This window comes from Scyliorhinus canicula, chromosome 26, assembly GCF_902713615.1.
Source record: "Scyliorhinus canicula chromosome 26, sScyCan1.1, whole genome shotgun sequence".
NCBI classification, from domain to species: domain Eukaryota; kingdom Metazoa; phylum Chordata; class Chondrichthyes; order Carcharhiniformes; family Scyliorhinidae; genus Scyliorhinus; species Scyliorhinus canicula.
In genome coordinates, this window is record NC_052171.1 from 6,539,359 (window position 1) to 6,562,611 (window position 23,253).

The window sequence follows — 23,253 nt, forward strand, 5'->3', positions numbered from 1 at the left end:
TCGAACCTGGGACCCTGGAGCTGTGAAGCATTTATGCTAACCACCATGCTGCCCCTAGGGTGACTTTCTCCCCATGGCTGTGTGGGTTTCCTCCGGGTGCTCCGGTTTCCAAATCAACATCCCCAATGATATGTGGGAATCTCTTACTCGAGATCATCAAAACGGGAGAAGCTCGGTGAACGTGCCAACCATGTCCAACGTCTCCAAAGGCCCAGGTGGAGGCCAAGCACGAGTGGTAGAAGGAGCATACCAAAGTCCAACATCCACCCACCTGCCTCATCAAACACTAGCTGCCCCCCCCCCCCCCCCTCCCCGGTGGCAGAGTGTGCGGATCTGTCATTGGGCTTTTTAGTCACCTCAGGACCCTCAATCCCGGGATGTAAGTAAGTCAGCCTCGGTCCTGATGGACTGCCTAAGAAGAGCAAGCGATGGGTGAATAGCAGGTTTTGTACAACCATTAAATGACAAGCAAAGGCTTGTCTGGAATTGCTCTCGTGTTATCTGACTAATAATCATTGCATTCGGAAGGTGAAGCAATGGGCAAAGAACATACACCCAAAACTAGAACAGAATGCCAATGGTGAAATGTGCCGTTGTCTTCAACCAGTCCAATTGTAGCAAGCCTGTTTGATGTTGGGTTCACACAGTGTTTCTCGAACAAAGATTCCATGAGCTCACAGAAAAAAGCTCAAAGGAATAAAAACACAATATTCAGCAGATATTCTGTTCTAATAATGCTTTACTTTATTTAATACTAAACACAAACAGATACTCATCAAGCAAAATTATCTGATCCATGATAGAATCATACTCTGTATTCACATTACCCAATAGGAGACTGCAGTAATATTTGTTCCATTAAATACATCCAAATACTCAGAATAAATTAAAACATTATACTACCTACGAGGTCCAAGTATCCCAAAGCAACAGGAGGCCCAAGTATTCCAAAGGAACACAATGAGGTATTGACCAACTTAGTATGTGTTTCACACAAATCTGTAATGCAGCTGTTTGAAGGGGTATCTACTTTTGTTTTATTTGGGCCTCAACATGGCTAACATGCACCAAGTATTGAAAGTTCAGCCTTCATCAGGAATATGAAGGAAGAAAAAAAAGGGAAGGGAATAAGCATCTATTTTGCTTTCTTTTATCAGTTTGGATTAAATATTTTCTCTCCTCTCAGTTTCTTGTCAAATTCAGTTAACAGTGGTCCCCAGTGTTGAATTCAGTTGTTTACATCAACAGTGTTAAATATCTCCAAATGTTGAACTTCAAGTTATAGAACAAAAAAAAAGAGATTAAAAAGTGGGTTGAGAGTGTAAGATCTGCCTTCCTACAGTCACAGATTTCAAAGATTTACCATTTCACGAAGCAACATGCGGGGGAAAAGCAGCAAAATAATCCACTGTGATTCTCCTTTGCGTGCTCAAAAATGCATGCGAGGGAGAACAGAGAGTGGCTTGTGGGAGCAGGAGGAGACAATTTGTGCTGAGCATTCTCAACAATGGATGAATACATCTCATCATTGTTGATTGGTGCCAAATGGTATTCCATAATTCAGACATTTTCTGCTTAGCCCATTACCAGTTGCACCTCAAATCAGAGTTGTAGCCAACAATGCGTGTGAAAATCAGGATAATACATATTTGTCCATGAATCACCTTCATATTTGTAAATGGTGCAGGTCAGGAAATACTTAAGGGTGGAAAACGGTCATTCAAATGTTCAAGTTATTCAACTTCAACTATTTTCTAACAGAGATGTTCACCTTGCATTATTTAATTACTAAGATCACCTTAAATGGTGCTACCTATTTATATCCTAAAATGCTCCAATCACTGAGTATAAAAATGGTTCGATAATTTTAATTACTACACAATAATCTCCGCACAGACATTAGGGACAAGAATGGGTGGCAATGCATTCCTTTTTAAATGGATCGTGTACAGACAGATCAAGAACATGTTATAAAGTAAAATGTATTTTAAAAAACTGATCCAGAAAGAACCTTGTCGCACTTAACAGAGAATACTGACACCCTCTTCAAAAAAAGGTAAACAGGGAATGCAGCACTGCACACCATTATGCTTAATATATGCAAGAATACAACAAACAGTTCCAAATAACGTGCGTACCAAGTATTCAGGCCAACTGAATACTGAAATATCAATTTTCCTCATGAACAGCGAGAACCATTCCACAACGGGGAAAGAGGCACAAGGAGAAACGGTCATGTGTAAATCAACATGTCCTTTTGATAAGCAGTAACAGTCAAAAACAAAATGATCACTTTAATAAACCAGCATCTTCGTTGTTATTGAAATAATAACTATGCAAAATTACAATGCTAAAATCTAGCATTTTTGAAGATGCAACACGATAACACTGCTTTCCACAACAGTGCTTTTCTTGTACTCTGCTTCTGTGATGCTACATTACCACATGGCAATTTTTTCGATTTTATCACCCAAGATAACGGCAGTTTGTAAATTATATTTATAAATTATATTTAAGTGATGACATTTTATTTGAAGACAGACCAGGTGGTGATAATGAACTGCACTCCTTCAGTGAAGGAGATTGTAAGATAAACTTTACCAACAACATTGTGGGTTAACATTGAGTGTTCAGTTCTGAAGTCCTGAAGACATGGTTCACCATGCAAGTTGGTTGGTTGTATTGATACCAACACAACAGACAACAAAAATGAGAACATCCAATTGGTAAGCAAACGGTTAGGGAAAGGAAGTCTTGCTGCTGCAACATGCGACTTCAGAAGAGTTATTACGTTCGGACTTGGAATTTTCCAGCTTTTGTCATGTACTTGATACCTTTGAATGGTTTATATTTCTCGCCATACATGTCCAGTCGATTTACCTTCAAACCTAAAGAAAACAATATCAGAAAGAAGGTTTAGACCATAAGACATAGGAGCAGAATTAGGCCACTCGACCCATCGAGTCTGCTCCGCCATTCAATCATGGCTGATATTTTCTCATACACATTCTCCTGCCTTCTCCCCATAACTCCTGATCCCCTTATTAATCAAGAACCAATCTATCTCTGTGTTAAAGACACTCAGTAATTTGGCCTCCACAGCCTTCTGCAGTAGAGTTCCACAGATTCACCACCCTCTGGCTGAAGGAATTCATCCTCATCTCTGTTCTAAAGGATCGTCCCTTCAGTCTGAGATTGTGTCCTCTGCTTCTAGTTTTTCCAACAAGTGGAAACATCCTCTCCAAGTCCACTGTATCCAGGCCTCGCAGTATCCTGTAAGTTTCAATAAGATCCCTCCTCATCCTTACAAACTCCAACGAGTACAGACCCAGATTCCTCAACCGTTCCTCATACGACAAGTTCTTCATTCCAGGGATCATTCTTGTGAACCTCCTCTGGACCCTTTCCAAGGCCAGCACATCATTCCTTAGATACGGGGCCCAAAACTGCTCACAATACTCCAAATGGGGTCTGACCAGAGCCTTATACAGCCTCAGAGGTACATCCCTGCTCTTGTATTCTAGCCCTCTTGACATGAATGCTAACATTGCACTTGCCTTTTTAACTGCGAACCGAACCTGCACATGAAGAGAATCGCGAACAAGGACTCCCAAGTCCCTTTGTGCTTCTGATTTGCTAAGCATTTCCCCATTTCGAAAAGTCTATGCCTAAATTCCTCCTTCCAAAGTGCATAACCTCACATTGTATTTCATTTGCCACTTCATTGCCCACTCTCCTAGCTTGTCCAAATCCTTCTGCAGCCCCCTTGCTTCCTAAATAATATCTGTCCCTCTACTGATCTTTTTCCTGAAAGATCACCACCAATGGCTCCACAATTTCCTCAGCTATCTCCTTTAGGAACCTGGGGTGTAGTCCATCCGGTCCAGGTGACTTATCCACCTTCAGACCTTTCAGTTTCCCCAGAACCTTCTCCTTAGTAATAGTCACTGCACCCACCTCTGCCCCCTAGTTCTCCTGGAGCTCTGCCACTGGTGTCTTCCACCGTGAAGACCGATGCAAAGTAACTATTTAGTTTGTCTGCGGTTTCTTTGTTTCCTACTTTTACTTCTCCAGCCACATTTTCTAGTGGTCCAATGTCTATTTTTGTCTCTCTCTTACCTTTTATATCTTGAAAAAACCTCTTCCTATCTTCCTTTATATTACTAGCTAGCTTGCACTCATACTTCATCTTCTCCCCCTTATTGCTTTATTAGTTGTCCTCTGTTCGCTTTTAAAGGCTTCCCAATCCTCTGGCTTCCCACTAATCCTCGCCACTTTGTATGCTTTTTCTTTAGCATTTATGCTGTCCTCGACATCCCTCGTCAGCCATGGATGCCTTATCCTCTCCCAAGCATGTTTCCTCCTCCTGGGGTGATTTTCTGTTGTGCCTCCCTAATAACCCCCAAATACTCCTGCCCCAATAATCTGTTTATTCTAGAAAAGTCAACCTTAGGATAATGTACTACATAATATTGATACTACACTTTGTGGATGACTGTGGACAACATAAAAGAGTTGGAAGAATGAATGGATCTATCAAATATTTCACTAGGGCAGCTATAAAGTGATCAGTGGAGTCACTTTTGACAATCTCTATCCAGTTCCACACCTCAGTACGAACCATATCGGTAGCAGTACTCAGATCATAATGTAACTACAGCCACAGTCCCAGACAACCAGTCTTCTCTTCCCCACGAGAGCTGAATGGTGGTTACTTCACCTGAGGATCACGAGGGGGAAAATTGAGAAGGCGGGGCTTCATGAATAACCTCAGCAGGTCTGGGAATTGAACCCATGCTGTTGGCGTCACTCCACATCACAAACCAGCCGTCCAGCCAACTGAGCTAACTGCCCTCACCCCCCAGTCAGCCAGATTATAATATGATAGCTGACCAGGTATAAAAATTGCACTGCTGTAATTTAAAATAATATTCTGAGCTTGGAACCACAAAAGTATACTGACATTCTATCTAAGCCATGAAAAGCCTGAACAGAATGATTAATGCTGCTGTGGTACATGCACTTAGTTTCAATGTTCTGCTCCCCACTCTTGGTAGCCTTCATGCCATCAAGGCAAAACATTAGTAGCCTTTTGGTGCTTTAGAAGTGCAAATCTTTATCATTTATTTCTTTAATTGGTGATGAGAAAAATACAAACAAGGAGTTCCTTTCAGTTCATCATTTAAGATTCATATTGTAAGGGTCCTTCCTGTTGATTCCCTTATTTCCTCTTTATTTTTTCCATTAGCATTTTGATCCATGGATGCTTAATGGACATGTGTCTTTTAAGTCAAGAGCAGAGAGAAGGAGGAATTCAAAAAGTCGAAATATTGTATATGGTGCTAGTTTTCGAACAGCAGAACTCAGACTTCGGGGCACCCGAGAGATCGGGTGGAACTAGGTTCGACTGGTTGGCAGATAGCCAATAAATCGGCCAAAAGGCCGTATTCTGCCAGATAACAGGTTGTGATTGGGTCCTGATGATTTCTAGAGACTTAATGAAAGCAGAGTTTGAATTCGGGATGCTCAAAAGGAAAGGACTTGCTCTCTTTCTACTTTGTGTCCTTTCTAGAAAAGCTGCTGTATTTCTGAAACTGCAGAGACCTGAATGAATCTGCAGTGAAAATCTCAAACTGAAAGCCTAAAATTTAAGGAAGGTGTGCGATAGGACATCCATCTCAATCAAAGACTTTCATCCTTTTCATTATTATTTTTACACCACTTTTCTCCCCTCTGGTGTTTGTCTATGTGTGTGTATAATAGACCGTGCACTAGCCCGTGGGTCATAACAATATTTGGAGTCCCATTAGGATATTTTCAACTCTTTGCACATTTTTGTCAGAAATTGGTCAATATAACTTGGTCAACAGCAATGAGACCGTTTCTCATTCTCACAGGTGAGGAGAAACAGGGATTCTTCATTGCACCTCACGATGATAAAATCTCTTCTGTTAGACAGTGACATTAAACACTAAGCAAAAGACAAGATTTTCCTCGCAACTTCTTCAAGTTGTTTCTTTGTGACTTTCTTTGGTAAAACGTTTGCACACTTGCACCCAATCCTTTCATTGAGCTGCAAGTTGTTCAAGGGTCAGTGGCAGAAAACCTAATTTTGATTATTTTCAGAAGCAAAGTTACTACTTTATTGGATCCAAAACCACAAGCAGTTTGTAAGTAGAACAACGGAGGTCATGCGAGTAGAAGGTGAAGTTATTTTTCCCCAGTCAAGATCAATTTTCCTCAATGACTTTCCCACCTCTAGGTGGAACAGTATCAACCAAGGCACGGTGGTTCACACTGCTACCTCATGGGACCCGGGTTCGATTCTGGCCTTGGGTGACTGCGTAGGTTTCCTCCGGACGCTCCGGTTTCCTGCCACAGTCCAAAGATGTGCAGGTTAGGTGGATTGACCATGATCAATGCACAGGGTTACGGGGATAGGGCAGGGGAGTGGGTCTAGGTCGGGTGCGGAGGGACAGTGCAGACCTGATGGGCTGAAAGGTCTCCTTCTGCAAAGTCGGGATTCTCTGGATACAAGAAGCATGGCAAAATGAGAAAACAAAAGATGGCCATCGCTGTCACCATCTAATTAAAGCAAATCTGTCACAGCAAGGAGGCAGAAACCCTCAACTGCCTATCTAAAGGGAAATCTGCAGGTAGACAGTGGTCCCTTTCTCCCAGAGTGCAAACGTAAACCACCCACCTCAGCATGTTAAAGATCAAGATAAATGTTTCTTCAACTGCTTACCTGAAATGGCCAGTTGCTGGATTTTGAACTGGATATTAATATTGGGGTTCTCATCAGGCTTGGGTGTCCCTGTCTGCAGGCTCATGGTGCCCTTCAAGCTGGGCAATTTCTGTGGGTTTATCTTCCCAATGTCCCATGATACCACCTGCAATAAGACAAATGATGTACACTCGTATATAGGTTGTTTTCTTTTTTACCCAATTACTCAAATCGATTTAATTGCAAAGGACAATTTCACTGCAATGAAATTGGAAATCTGAATTACAATATACAACTTAAAATCTTCCCAATAAATCCTGATTCCAAGTTTCCATGCCCAGAAGGAAACAGAATGGTCACACATTTGGAAGGATGAACGAGACAAGGCGATACAAACTAAATGGTACAATCTTAAAGGGAGTGCAGGAAGAGAGAGGCATGCATGCAGGGGGTGTAAACCAATCTTTGAAGGTGACAAGTCAGGTTGGGAAGGCTAGAACAAATAGAGTCAGACAGGAACAGACTATTGGAGAGAAAAACAACGTAGTTTTATTCGGGAAATACAGGACTGAGTGGATCCAGTTATACCGAGAAACTTTACAAGCTAAACTGCATTCACTGGAGCAGAGAAAGACAGACACAGGAGTAGGTAGGCTTCCAATAGAAATGCTTCAACTTTTGGAAGGCTTTGAGAAATTAAGAGGAAAGATAATCGCCACCATTAGGCAATCTTTAATTAAAGGAGCAAAAATGAGGAAAACCAAGATTCGGAAGTGATGTTTTTCAGACAAAGGGTGATAATAATTTGGAACGCATTACTGGCTGTGATGACTGTATTTATTACAGAAGCGTCTAGTAATTAGATAAATACTTGAAGGAAACATATTAAAAAGAGATGGGAGAACAACAACCAGAATAGGATTCCGTAGATGTTTCTCCAGCAATTTTGTTTATGTTGACATTAAGACATGAATCTCTGTGCTCGGTGCCGTCTCTGTGCAGGTGGAAAACAATCTGCATGTGTGCAAGTGTCATGTGGGAGTACCTTTAAGAAGTGGGTCTTTATAAATGGGTATGTATATAAATATTTGCAGTGAGAGTACCTTTAAGAAATGGGTGTTTACTACTGCAGTGATGTCAGAGAGTGGGTGGAGCTGGGCTGTCTATCAGCTTTTTACTTTCGTTTCTGCGCAGGCTGCAGGGTGTGTTTTAGTTTTGTTTTCAGTGTTGGAGCTGAAGCCAGACAGAGCAGGTGTACTGCTGTTCTCTCTGCCATCAAAAGACTATCTCTTGATCATTTGGTGAATTCAGAATTATAAATGTTTTCAGTAGTGACTTTAACCTGATGTGCTTCTGATAAAGGTTTTGTTTTTAAGTCGTATGGATATTAAAAAGGAAAGCTTAAAGGTTCACTTAGTGTTGTCGTCTTTGGGGGTTGGATTTGAATTAACGGTTGCGAAGATGTTCACTGTATGTTTTAAAAAGGTTAACTTGAGTTCGTAGAATAAACATTGTTTTGCTTTAAAAAATACTTTTCCATTTCTGTCGTACCACACCTGTAGAGTGGGCCGTGTGCTCCCCATACCACAATCTATTAAAAGTTGTGGGTCAGGTGAACTCCATGATGCACTTTGCGGTTCTCTAAACCCTGGCTCATAACAAAACCTATTTTCAATCTGGAGTTTATTCTTGAACAAAATTAGTTACATACTCATTAGTCAGCTCATGGCAGTCCCAATTCTCTCACAATTACCTTAGTGACTGGGTCAAAGGTATAGTTTCCTTGTGTGGAGGTGAGATTCATGTTCAGAACCACCTTCGGCAGCTGGCTGGTCACTACCGTACCTTCCACCGTCTTTCCCATTGTTTGTTTTGGGCCAACAGTAATTTCAAACCGCCCCGTGGAACTGCCATCCCGGAAGGTGATGTTGTGTTTTACGTAAACGGGAATGGCAACCAAACTGGAAGACAATAAACATAGCGTAGAAGTAAAAATTAGTTACAAGATGTTAGTTATATGTTCAGATTGTTTAGCTACAACGAGAGAGGGGAGAACTCAAGAACATATTCTGTTTCTAAAAGACTTAGAATTTTACCATTTACTCCACTCTCACTTTCTTGAGGGCATCTACTAATAGCCTGCTGACAGCTGATTTCCCAGATAGCCATTCCTTAGCTTAAAGCCTAGTGCGAGGGATGGGCATGGCCAGATTTGGGCATGCACCTGCAACCAGCAGAACCTTTGACCAGTGGGAGCATCACAACTGTAGAAGCCAGGTACAACTAATATAGGTAAAAAGATAGCTGCTTAATGTCATAAATATTAATTCCCAGTTTTAAAATTAAAGAAAACATATAATTTCCAAACTCACAGTCATGAGTTTGCAAGTAGCACAGAAGTCTGATAAGGTCATTACATTTTTCCAAGGACAAGGGCTGAATCCATGGCAACGAGGAATAAGAATGAAGGATTGTACGGTTCTCACGCCGCTCGAGATTAGGTTGAATCATATCCCATGAATTATATTGTATTGGGATGTGATCGGATCGCTCAAGACAGATATGAAATAGTATATCCATGGACGATTTGGCCACCATTTTGAGAGACAGAATGGTGGGGCTGGTTTAGCTCACTGGGCTAAATCACTGGCTTTTAAAGCAGACCAAGCAGGCCAGCAGCACGGTTGGATTCCCGTACCAGCCTCCCCGGACAGGCGCCGGAATGTGGCGACTAGGGGCTTTTCACAGTTACTTCATTGAAGTCTACTCGTGACAATAAGCGATTTTCATTTCATTCAGAAAGAAAGAGTTGAGAGAGACAGAAAGGAAAGGAAGAGAGTTAGAAAAGAGTCCTGTATTCATATTTCATTTTCAGACTTTGACTTCAGAATTTGACTTTTAAAGTTGTGTTCGGGCTGTTGTCTCAGAAGATGATTCCTGTGATTCCTTGAAAAAAATCAAATTGTCTACAAACTACCTTTTAAATGATTTTCAAGTTGTAACCAATGAACTCCAAATAAAACAATTCTTATTTGCACCTGACAAGTTTTTAAAACTTGAATTTCTACTGAGTTTCAGCAATGTACAAGAACAACCGGTAACCCTGAATTGAATAAAGTTCATAATCCTAAGATCCTTCAACAGCCAATCCCATTTTTGTGCTTATCCAACATCGGTTACTAAAATTGAAACAGAAATGGTTGTACTTATGCAAAAGGTCAGGCATCATCTGTGGAGAGAGCAACAGATTTAACATATCAGGTCGATGGCCTTTCACCAGTTCTGAAAACGTTAACTCTTCATCCCCACAGATGATGCTGAGTAATTGAATATTTCCAGCAATTTTGATTTCAAATTTCCAGTGTCCACATTATTTGGCTTTTGTATCTTGTTGTTTTTAAACAGAGGCTGACCGAGCAGTTCCACTTTTTGAAAACTTCACTTCACAAGAATGGCTCAACACTGGCAAAGCGAGGAAACATAACATTTACAGATCCAAAGACACATAAGTCTCCAAACGGCACATCCTGCATCAAAAGATGTCACAACGAATATCTTCCAGTATTAACCACTCTTTCTGGGTAGGTGACTAGATTGCTTTTCACTCAGTCATTTTACATTAGAACATTGAGATGACCAACTTTTTTCACCTTTGTTGGCAGCGCTATAATTCAGATTTCATTCCAACACTTTCAACAGTGTTCATAGGAATAGGACCGTTTTATAAGTGGACAGTCTGGAATGGTATGAGGGATTCATGTGCCAGAACACTCATAATTGCCATTTTTCCACTGCATTGTACAATGGATGCTGCATGGGGTGTTCATGTCTAATAATTACTTCGAAAATAGTAAATACCAATTTACATACAAGAAACACTAAATATAAAAACAGATGAACAGCTGAGACAAATGATATTTTACATAAGGTGCTAAATTTTGTCAGCTTTCTTCAGCAGCATCGAACTCCTCACCCATCTAAATTGGTAATATAAAGCATAAAGTAGAGCAATTGCTCCACTGCAGGACCATATGAACTTGAAACATGGTCACTGGAAGTTGTTTCTGACATTTAAGTAGATCAAAGAGCTTGGTTTGTTACCCAAGTGGGGTGCATGCAAGATTCACTGAAGGAGATTTACATAAGGTCTATTAACCTTTTAAAGTGTGTCCTCAGTCTTAATACATGCCCAGATGATTTGCAAGTAAAACTGATCAATAACTTAGTAACTTGGTGCTTGATTCTTACTGCTCCTAGTTGTTGTAATGGAAGTCGTAATCAACATGTGTCAAATAGGGAAAAATTGTGATCATTTATCTGTGACTTTAGACTTATCATGCTTTCTTTCTAGCAGCTATCCAAATTAGTGATATTTTATTTGCAGATTTAAATTGGATATTAAAAAGATCGTTTATGTTGAGGTCAGATGACTAAAGAAAATAAATCTAAGTAACCAAGAAACTAGCTCACCAGAGAACATTTAGGGGACAGATGAATCTTCATAAAACTTTCTTAAACACATTCTAAATTTTGACAGAGTACCTAGTGTACCAAGGGGAAATGCATCAAAGTCTTCTTTAGCTATGTTTATTTGGGGCAGGTTTGGCTCAGTGGGCTAAACAGCTGGCTTGTAATGCAGAACAAGGCAGCAGCGCGGGTTCAATTCCCGTACAGGCCTCCCTGAGCAGGCGCCGGAATGTGGCGACTCGGGGCTTTTCATAGTAACTTCATTGAAGCCGACTTGTGACAATAAGCGACTTTTATTATTATTGTTTGCTTCTTTAATAGACCTGGGATAAGTGCTGGCGCCTCAACTATTTAAAATCTATATTACTGACGGACGAAAGGACAGACCATGATAACTAAATTTGCTGATCCCACAAGGCTAAGTCGGAAAGCAAGTTGAAAAGTTCTGCAATGGAATACAGATAGGTTAAGTGATAGGCAAAGATTTAGTACATGGGAGTGTACTATGTGGGAAAATGTGAGCTTGCTCACTTTGGTCAGGAAGAGATGAAAAGCAGCATTTAATGAAATGGAGAGCGACTGCAGAACTTCATGGGAGAGTGGGATCAGGATTTCTTGGTACATCAAATCACAAAAAGCCAGCATGCAGGTCCAGCAAGTGATTGGGAAGGCAACAGGGAGGTAGGCTGGAGAGTGGAATTAATGCCACAATCATATCGGACATGATCTTATTGAATGGTTGGGCAGTCCCAATGGGCCAAATGGCCTATTCCTGCTCCTATTTCTTCTGACTTCCCCGATTAAAATACTCTAAACAAAACAAGAAAATCTGGCGAGGAAAAGTCGGTCAGTCAGGTGACCTATTCACTATCTCCACTTCATCTTAAAATTTTTTTTTAATTACTTCCCACTTCTTAATAATGTCATCAAAAGTTATCCAAGTAACAGGATTGAAATGGTTTTATCACAATACTATAACTCTATTGGCCTAAATATCTCTGTGACAAATTAAATGAGAGAGCAATATTATTAATATTAGTTATAGAAGAGCCTTTCTGATATTATTGGGTAGAGCTCTGGGTATCCATTCAAACCACAGGTGAATTGCAGAATGCATTCTGGCCATTCACAGCTAATATAGTGGTCTCCAAACTCAGGAGAGAAAGATCTAGAACAGGAATAAAATCTTCGCAATTCTTCCATTCCTCAGTCCAGAAAAGTTTTACTTACTTCTGGGAACTGACGTGATAGGACAAGAGGCGGAAATTCCCATCAGGAGGTATGAAGGAAAGAATTCGTTCCGACTCCCAACGTTTGAAACGTACACAAGGATGGAAACTGACATCATCCAAGAGTCGAGGATTCTGTAATCGTTGCAAAAGAGTAAACATCAATGAGAATTTCTTATTGCGAACATCATTCCTCACACCAGAGATCAGCATTCAACGCTAGAATCCACAGAGCCTCAATTGTTACCACCTTGAACTCTTGTCCCCCCCCCCCCCGCCCGAGTTTACAGACCAGGCTTCGGCTGAAGGCTCAGGCAGATCACTCATGTCCAGGATTATCCAAATGGCACTATTTCCAGATGCTGCTAAGTACTTCAACAAGATTACACAAATCTCCCCACTTGCATTCAACTTCTTAGTCCCATCATCCAACCTGACAATATGAACTCCAGATAAGAGCAATGGTGTCTGTAAATTGGTGGATAACAAGTCTCATGGCATCAAGTCAAAAGTGGGAAGATGCTGTTGATTAGCATCTACTGCCCTCCCTCAACTGATGAATAAATACTCCTCCCGGTTGAACACCATTTGAAGAGCACCGAGGACAGCAAGGGAACAGAATGTATTCTGGTTAAGGGGCTTCAGCGTCCACAACCAATAATGACTCAGGGGCACCACTTATGAATGGACTGACAAGAGTCCTAAAGGACGTCCTTGCCGAAATAAACTTGTAGCAGATAGAGAAGGAACCAAAATGAGTGAAAATCCTCCTTGACCCCATCTTTACTCATCTGCCTGTCGAGGACGCATCTGTCCATAGTAGGAGTAACTACCACACAGTCATAGATTTCATAGAATTTCCGGTGCAGGAGGACATTCGACCCATCGAGTCTGCACCAGCCCTTGGAAAGAGCAGCCGACCCCACCCTCCCCGTAACCCAGTAACCCCGCCCAACCTTTTGTTTCCTTCCAGAGACAAAATTCTGTCTTTACACTGAGGACATGCTTCATTTTGTTAGGTGACAGCATCACCACACCTCATGATAATTTCAGAACAGATCCAGCAACTCAAGAACTGGGCATTCCTGAGGGACCATTTGCTTCAGCAGCACTGTACTCCACCAAGATCTGTCAGAAGTCCTACAACAGCAGGTTAAAGTCCAAGAAGTTTGTTTCGAATCACAAGCTTTTCGGTGAGGAAGGAGCAGTGCTGCTCCGAAAGCTAGTGATTCGAAACAAACCTGTTGGACTTTAACCTTGTGTTGTCAGACTTCTTACTGTGATCACCCCAGTCCAATGCATCCCCATATCATAGGTATCAAGGTCTGTAACATGATTATCATATCCCTCACTCTACCGTCGTCATCAAACCAGGAGGGGACCAACGTTAGTTCAACGAGGAACGCAAGAGTATGCAAGGAACAACACGTGTCCCTGAAAATGAGGTACCAACCCGGTGAAGCTACAACACTGTAGCTGCCTGCACTCTAACAGAGGAAGCAGCATACTATAAATAAAGCCAAGCAATCCTACAACTAACAAATCTGATCAAAGCTCTGCATTCCTGCCAAATCCAATCAAGAATAGTGATGGGTAATTAAACAACCAATGGAGGAGGGGGCCCAATGAACCCCATCCTAAACGTGATGTAACAAACAAGGCCAAAGCAATCTTCACAATCAACTTCAGCCTGAAGTACCAAGAGGTACTCGAGCTCCTTGAGGTCTCCACCATCATTGATACTGGCGATACTGGCTTTCAGCCAAGTCAGTTCACTCCACTGGCTAAGAAATGACTGGGAAGATCAAGGCGTTTATAACCATATCAAATATTTCCTCCATCATAAGTGAGCCGGCTCTACCATTATGCAAGGAATCTTACCATGAATGACAGGGTGAGATCTGGCATTCCAGTCAGCTTCACACAGGCATCAATAACACCTTGAATTTCAGCAAATACTGTAGAACCTGCAGCAGGAGCGACATCAGCATTAATACAAACCATTCCAAATTACAGCAGATCACTAAGAACGGCATGCATTAACGTTATCCATTCGCTTTTCAATGAAATTATTTGAAATAAACCTAAAGGAAGCCGGAACCATTCGACTGAGTTACACACTTGAAAAAAAAAAATGACTTCTGATTTTCCATAAACCATCCCTGCCATTCTGGTGCATGACCTTAGCCTCACACAATTCCCTGTGTAAACAGTTTTCCCTCTTCACCCTGCAATTCGGAGGAGACAGGGACAGCGGGGAGCAAGTGTGCCAGGGTTTTACTGATGCAGTTTATAAAAAAAAGCACAAATGCAAGAACTGTAACCTGGAGTGCTCGAACACAGTTCATTGCAGACGGTCATACAGTGGCATTGATAAGTGCTATACTGTGACTGGCACTAATTCTCAGAATGCACTTCCTGGAAGCAGATTCAACAGCAATTTTTAAAAACAAATAAGGAAAAGGTATATTTTCAGGGTTATGGAGCAGTAACAGGCCTAACTGGACATTTCTTCCAAAGAGCCACTGATCTATCATTCTGATTCTATGATTGTAGTCAATGCTCAAGCGCAATAAATTAAGACCGAGTGTGTTTATATATCTTCCATCATTTGTAACTTAGTTACTTACTTACTTAGAATTTACAGTGCAGAAGGATGCCATTCGGCCCATCGAGTCTGCACCGGCTCTTGGAAAGAGCATCCTACCCAACGTCAACACCTCCACCCTATCCCCATAACCCAGAAACCCCACCCAACACTAAGGACAATTTTGGACACTAAGGGCAATTTAGCGTGGCCAATCCACCTAACCTGCACATCTTTGGACTGCGGGAGGAAACCGGAGCACCCGGAGGAAACCCACGCAGACACAGGGAGAACGTGCAGACTCCACACAGACAGTGACCCAGCGGGGAATCGAACCTGGGACCCTGGAGCTGTGAAGCCAGTAACACCAGGAGCAATACATTCTCTATTGATCGGTCAACTAGATCAGAGGTTCAACGTCAATTTCAGGTCTAAACCATGTAACTTGATTCAGCCATGACATTGTCAGTGCAATAATCGGCCTTAGAGGGGAGACCACACAAACAACTTGTGTCTGGTTTAGTATAGTCAACATTAGCATCCAGTTAAAATGGCTTATAATGTCAACCAACTAACATAGGGAAAAAAGTTACAGATAAATGGTCAACACAAGGAATACAGAAACAGAAGTAGTACCAGAAGTGAAGTAGCCATTACCTAGAATGATAGGCAGCTTGCAAAAAGAAAGGCTGTAAATTATCATCAAGGGTGAACCAAAGCTCAAGAAGGTCTAGGACATGACATGAACATTAAGATTGAATTCCAGCTCAGTTACCTCCTTCTTTAGGGCAGATTATCACCCATGCACGGAGCTAGAAACAGTGAAGAGTGACACAAAGAAGGTGTGGAAAATGGCTCCGAGTAAAAAGAGGAAGAGCCTGTCTCTATGTTTGTGCATCTGGATGGAGCAAATTTAATGTTCATGCCAAACTTGCAAATACCTCAGAATATAAAATGTTGGTCATAAAATTACATCTTATAGTCTATGCTAAATATGCCGAGAGAGGGCAGCACGGTGGCCTAGTGGTTAGCATAACCGCCTCACGGCGCTGAGGTCCCAGGTTCGATCCCGGCTCTGGGTCACTGTCCGTGTGGAGTTTGCACATTCTCCCCGTGTCTGCGTGGGTTTCGCCCCCACAACCCAAAAATGTGCAGAGTAGGTGGATTGGCCACGCTAAATTGCCCCTTAATATAAAAAAAAAAAAAAAAAAAATAATTGGGTAACCTAAATTTAAAAAAAAAAAAAAAAAATGCCGAGATTACCAGACACAAAAGAACGCCACCTGTACCTGATTTGTCAATAATGGCATCAATCTCTTCCACCACATCAAAGTAGGCTTCATTGTTAGCGTACCTCACTCCCGTACGGCGCCAAGGCACCACAGAAAGCTGTCCCGTGGGAAGATGGTCCCCAACATTGGTACTACCTGAAAAATAAATAATCATGAGGAATGCAAGCAGTAAATTAACAATACAGATCGCTCATCTGGTACCTCGGGGAAAGTCTCAACGCAGAATATTTAGCAGTCAACATTTTATTTAGTATGAGTGGTAGCTTTCAATGTTAATTCAGCATGTTTGAATTTAATTTCGTTATTCAAAAAGTGTCTCAACAAAAGAAAAAACAGACATTCAGAAAGGGTTCGGCAAAAGCAGGAATTCAATGTATTTCTTGTCATGTTTTCATATGATCAAATGCTGCCAGCTGTGAAAGTGTTTCCTGCAAGTCCTTTGGAAATACCTCACATGAGTAAACGCTTCCAAACTTAAATCTTCCTGTGGATGCAAGAAATGTTTCACTTGTAAGTAATTAAAATATAGTTCATAAGGTACAAAACAACAGAACTGCAACAGAGCCGGTGTCACTTAAAGCATCTAGTTTAGCATGCATAGAGGCAACGCTGTTGTTGCCATTGCCAATGTAAAACATCAAAAGGTCACGTCATTAGACACAGCCATATTTTAAAACTGTTGGCAGACTGAGTAGTTCAGCTCAATCATAACCAACAAAATGGAAGAGTACACAAGGTCACAAGTGAGGCAAATGTGTGCTTATTTTACTGTCATTGTATTTTAGAATGGACAGCTTACCACAGCACTGGTATTGAGACAATATAGCACAAGTATATCTTGAGTTGCTCTTTATTATCCAAGCTACAACCTGATGCCTGGCTGTCCCTGACTAACATTCGGGAGAAGTGGGAGGCAAGGCTGCAAATTTGTCAAGTCTGGCCATCCCCTATAGATGCTATCAACCTTACACAGGCTGAAACTGGGTGGCTGATTTCGAACTCGCCTGTAGGACATGGAGATGATATCCCAGCATTTGACAAATTGCTGAGTTACTCTTGCAATTGCTCCTGCCATATCATAGATTTATCATAGGATTTACAGTGCAGAAGGAGGCCATTCGGCCCATCGAGTCTGCACCGGCTCTTGGAAAGAGCACCCTACCCAAGGTCAACACCTCCACCCTATCCCCATAACCCAGTAACCCCACCCAACACTAAGGGCAATTTTGGACACTAAGGGCAATTTATCATGGCCAATCCACCTAACCTGCACATCTTTGGACTGACACAATACGTACCAGTGATAGTGTTCACAACAGTACGGAGAATGGTTGGAGGTCTGATCAGCTCCTTTAAAATATTAGACTCAGTTGCCAATGGGAAGCCATTGTCCAACATTTCTTCCAGCACCTCATACACAACCACAACATTGTCTTTGATTGCCACCTCTGAACAGCTTCCAAAGTAGTCCTGGAAAGAAAGAAGAGCAAAAAAACATGATCATTCATTGGCAATATTAAAGATGTCATGAATTTCACTCGAATCTTGCACTAGGTTATTTCAAATTAAATCATAGCTAAAAGTAACCAGAGGTGGAGAAATAAACACAAAGAAATAAAATAACAAAGTCCAACATTGCAGTTTCCATTTGTTATTTTAATATAGTTTTAAAGCTAAACATTTGAGATGTGCAAGCAGTTTCCCCAACAATAAAGTTGTTAAAATATCAGGGCCAACAACGTGATGGTGACCCAATCAATGACCATGAATCAAATACACAAAAAGAGCTAATCAAATCCACCCCCCCCACCCCCTATCAATCTCAGATGTATTGTGACATTCCCCATTTTCCACATTGCATTCTTGGACAAGACGACCTCCGGCTTATTCTGTACTTTGCTCGCTCCAATACAGAAGAAGCAGGATTCTGGGAACTTGCACAAAAGGCCCACGAATCTCGAAGCTAATTTAGTTTGCAGATTAGCCCCAAAATATAAAATACAACTATTCCCGTTGTTAAGCTTCTCCTTGGAGCTCGCAGGTTGGTATCAGGACTGGCCTTTTATTCCACGCAGTTAGTAACTAAATGCTTTACAGGGATGCAAATGGGCAGCTCAACAACCAGAAAACCTTGAGTGACCGCTTGTGTCCAACATTGCAGTTTCCATTTGTTACTGGTGTATGTGTGGTGCACCAGCAGTGCCTCTAAAATATCCCCGCCTCGTATTTGGAGTAACCGCAACTCACCTTCACGCAGGACGCAAGAAATAGAAGCAGCAGTCGGCCATTCAGGCCTTCCAATAAAATCATGGTTGATCTGATCGTGGTCTCGACTCGTTTCCTGCCTGCCGCCATAATCCTCTACTCCAGTCATTTTCAAACTCAGGGTCGCGACCCGCGGCTGGGTCACAGAATGATCGGTCGCGGCGTTCCCGATCGTGGGAAGACGTGCCCAATGGCCCTGAATGGATTTCAAGAATGCCGGCGTGTATGCCCCCGGAGCTGGATCTAGCAGTGCGCAGTCCCAGAGCCTGGCAGGGTAGACCGCCTCCTCTTGACGTCAACGCGTTGTCCCAGGACCAGATTTTCTTTTAAAACGATGGACTCTTCCTGCCAAAAGCGGCACCACAGAGCAGGTTAAGGTGCCCCGTACGCTGACGTCACGCGCTGTGGGCGCAAGGTCACAGAGCGGAGATTCCTCCATTTTGTAGCTGCCAGCAAGCAACACAGCTGTGGGGCCTCACGGTAGCATGGTGGTTAGCATCAATGCTTCACAGCTCCAGGGTCCCAGGTTCGATTCCCGGCTGGGTCACTGTCTGTGTGGAGTCTGTACGTCCTCCCCGTGTGTGCGTGGGTTTTCTCCGTGTGCTCCGGTTTCCTCTCACAGTCCAAAGATGTGCGGGTTAGGTGGATTGGCCATGCTAAATTGCCCGTAGTGTAAGGTTAATGGGGGGGATTGTTGGGTTACGGGTATACGGGTTACGTGGGTTTAAGTAGGGTGATCATTGCTCGGCACAACATCAAAGGAAGAGAGGCCAGAGACACAAACAGGCCAGGATCTCACAATTGAATGCACTGGAGAGAGATTCTCAGGAAAGTCCTGAAGCGGTGCTGGTGTGAGCTGTATCCAGAGTTCCAGGGCCTCTGGTGAACAAACAATTCTGCAGAAACTGAAATCGGGAACAAAGCAGTGCAAAGCTGATTTCTTTACAATGAGGTTTGGCGTTATTAATTGTGCCACTGCAAATCAGGATGCAAATGCAATCTGTCTTATGTGCAGCAAGTACCGTAAGTTTAAAACCCTCAAAACTTCAAAGGCAATAGAAGACTAAGCATGACGAATTCAAGGACAGACCTCTCAATTTATTTCAACGGATGCAGTAAGAACATAACTCGCCAGCTGAAGTCCTTAGCAGAAATGTCACATTGAATGACAAAGCAAGTGAGATTGCGAGGACCAAGCAGGCTCACCTGTTGTATTAAAAGCTAAGTAATAATGGTGTGTTGCGAAGGCTTGCCGGCACGGGTCGCGATGGTTGGCTGGTTGGCAAAAGTGGGTTCCGAGAAAAAGAAAAGTTTGAAAAACACAGCCGTAGGATGCAAAGCATCAGGTTCAGGGGACTTGTCAGCCTTTCATCCTATTCATTTTCCTCATACTGTTTCTATAGTTATAATTTCTTTAAGTTCTTCTCTACCCTTTGCCAATGATTATCTGCGATTATCAGGGTGTTTTTAATGTCTCCGACAGTAAAGACAGATGCAAATGATTTTTTGTTCAAAGACTGTCATTTCCTTTATTTCCCCCATTATCATCATCTCGGGGGTCAATGCCGACTTCAGCACTCTTTTAAAAAAATACTTGTCGGCAGGTTGATCGATGTCGACAGGCACAGCACCAGGACCATATTTTAAGTCCCAAGGTGTTTTTAAGGCTGAGCATTTTCTCTTCACCTCTGGGAATTGGGTTCAAAAGCACCCAAATTGAGAGGGTCAACATTTCTTGTATGCTTTTTAACAATTAAATTCAAAGTACCCAACTCTTTTTAAAAAAAATACAATTAAGGGGCAATTTAGAGTGGCCAATACACCTACCTGCATATCTTTGGGTTGTGGGGGTGAGACATACGCAGACACGGGGAGAATGTGCAACCTGCGCACGGACAATGACCTGGGATCGAACCTAGGTCCTCAAGAGGGCAGCACGGTGGCACAAGTGATCAGCACTGTGGCTTCACAGCGCCAGGATCCCAGGTTCGATTCCCTGCCGGGTCACTGTCTGTGTGGAGTCTGCACGTTCTCCCCGTGTCTGCGTGGGTTTCCTCCGGGTGCTCCGGTTTCCTCCCACAGTCCAAAGATATGGTTAGGTGGATTGGCCATGATAAATTGCCCGTAGTGACCATAAGAGGTTAGGTTGGATTACGGGGAGAGGGTGGAAGTGAGGGCTGAACTGGTTTGCTGCAGACTCGATTGGCCGACTGGCCTCCTTCTGCACTGTAAGTTCTTTGTTCTATGTTCTAAGAGCTGTGAAACATTTATAGTCTTTGATAGATTGCTTCAAGGGACCACATGATGCAGGGTGGGCTGTCCCAATTTCTAACAACACAAGTCCACCGTTGTGCAATACTTTACCATTGGTGGCAAACTATGTATGGTACGGAATGAAAAAAAAAATTCAGCTGTGAATTTTAAGCACCGTGTTGGGGGTGAAGCAATTGATCCTTCCTCTTGTGAGTTGGTGACCTCAGTGCTTGATAGTCATGTTCGGTATCAATAAATGTAGGGATGAAGAAAACAAAATTGTATCACCTCAACATGGACGCCTTTCACCTTGATAATTCAAAGTCATCAAATTATGTGCCTTCTCATATTGGCTTATCAACACAGCCAAACTGAAAGATCTTTATAATGAAGCAGTTGGTGAGGTCCAAACAAAACAAGGAGTCTCAACTGGGAACAGAAATGACCACAAAATAAGTTAGCCTGAAAGGCAATCAACTATTGCACACCTCTGTCATGGAACCCATTTACGATGGGTTATTTTTTTCTACAAATACTATTTTCAAAACTAAATCAACTGACAGAGTGAACAGCAATTCCAGAGAGAATTTAATTTCCTGTTCTTCAACAAACACCTATTGCAATACTCTCTTGCAACTTAAGCTCTGGATTCTGTTACTCCGCAGCAGGAACACAATGAAGTCGCAACATAAATATTTAAATAACAAGGATCATATTCACTTTTCAGCTTGTGTTTTATTTCCCTGCCACAGTTAATTCAGTGCAATGCACCCTGCAAGGAAAGCTATCCTGCGCTGTCCAACAAACAATTTGCAGAGCTATGAGGAATGGATAGGGGAGTTGGACTAGCTGTATTTTTCAGACACGAGGAAAGTGTGGTTCACTCAGGGTCGGTTCTCAGACCCACTATTTTCCTTGATATGTAATAATGGAGTGAGACTTGCATGTACAGGGATCAATCTCAATACTTCCAGAGGACACCAAACTTGGATGCATCGTTTATTGCGAGGAAGGTAGTGATCGAGCTGAAGAGGACATGGGCAGTCTGGTGCAATGGAGAAAGAATGGCAGAGAAGTGCGAAGTGTGGGAAGAATTAGGACAGCCAATATGAAATAAAGGGTGCACTGGTAAAAGGAGCACAGGAACAGTGAGACCTGGTGATATATGTACACAAATCAGTGAAGGTCACAGAGAATCATAGAATCCCCACAGTTCAAAATGAGGCCATTCGAATCATCAACCCTCCAAAAGAGCATTCTGCCTAGGCCCACTCCTCCTACCAAGGGCCATTCCCCACCCCATCCCTGTAACCCCGTAATCCTACCGAACATTTGGATACAGTACAGAACAGGCCCTTCGGCCCTCAATGTTGTGCCGAGCAATGATCACCCTACTCAAACCCACATATCCACCCTATACCCGTAACCCAACAACCCCCCCCTTAACCTTACTTTTTAGGACACTACGGGCAATTTAGCATGGCCAATCCACCTAACCCGCACATCTTTGGACTGTGGGAAGAAACCGGAGCACCCGGAGGAAACCCACGCACACACGGGGAGGACGTGCAGACTCCACACAGACAGTGACCCAGCCGGGAATCGAACCTGGGACCCTGGAGCTGTGAAGCATTTATGCTAACCACCATGCTACCGTGCTGCCCTTATTGGCAATTTAGTATGGCCACCTAACATGCAGATCTTAGGATTGTGGGAGGAAACCAGAGCATCTGGGGAGCATGGTAGCACAAGTGGATAGCACTGTGGCTTCACAGTGCCAGGGTCCCAGGTTCGATTCCCCGCTGGGTCGCTATCTGTGCGGAGTCTGCACGTTCTCCCCGTGTCTGCGTGGGTTTCCTCCGGGTGCTCCGGTTTCCTCCCAGAGTCCAAAGACGTGCAGGTTAGGTGGATTGGCCAGGCTAAATTGCCTTTAGTGTTAAATTGCCTTTAGGTTAGGAGGGGTTACTGGGAAGTGAGGGCTTAAGTGGGTTGTGCAGACTTGATGGGCCGTATGGCCTCCTTCTGCACTGTATGTTCTATGTTCACCTGGAGGAAGCCCATGCAGACACGAGGAGAACATGCAGACTCCACACAGACAATCACTTTCTGTTGGAATTGAACCCGGGTCCCTGGCACTGTGAGGCAGCAGTGCTAACCAATGTGCCACCGTGCTACCCGTACAAAATATTAAAGGAGGTTGAGAAAGTGATTCAACATGGTCCTGGCTTTTATACACAAAGGCATAAGAGTACAAAATCCAGGAAATCATGAGCATTCATATAACATTGGTTAGTTCTCAACCGGAGTTTGTGTACAATTCAAAGCATTGCAATTTAGGAAGGATGCAAAGGTTTTAGAGAGGTTGGAGAAAAGATATAGGAAAATGGATCCTGGGATGAGGGACTTCAGTTATGTGGATATATTGGAGAAGCT

The 23,253-nt window shown here is 42.7% G+C and overlaps 1 protein-coding gene across 1 annotated transcript in view; it reads right to left on the reverse strand.

The window, feature by feature from the left end:
- Window positions 1-721: 721 nt before the first annotated feature.
- Window positions 722-23,253, reverse strand: part of LOC119957463 (AP-3 complex subunit mu-2) — a 28,030-nt gene continuing 5,498 nt past the window's right edge. The window contains exons 2-8 of the mRNA XM_038785542.1: window positions 17,601-17,772; window positions 16,300-16,437; window positions 14,305-14,390; window positions 12,425-12,558; window positions 8,481-8,688; window positions 6,749-6,893; window positions 722-2,888 (exon numbers count right to left, since the gene is read on the reverse strand). Coding sequence (XP_038641470.1) covers window positions 2,788-2,888; window positions 6,749-6,893; window positions 8,481-8,688; window positions 12,425-12,558; window positions 14,305-14,390; window positions 16,300-16,437; window positions 17,601-17,772 — 984 coding nt within the window. The 3' untranslated portion in view covers window positions 722-2,787. The remainder of the gene's footprint in view (window positions 2,889-6,748; window positions 6,894-8,480; window positions 8,689-12,424; window positions 12,559-14,304; window positions 14,391-16,299; window positions 16,438-17,600; window positions 17,773-23,253) is intronic.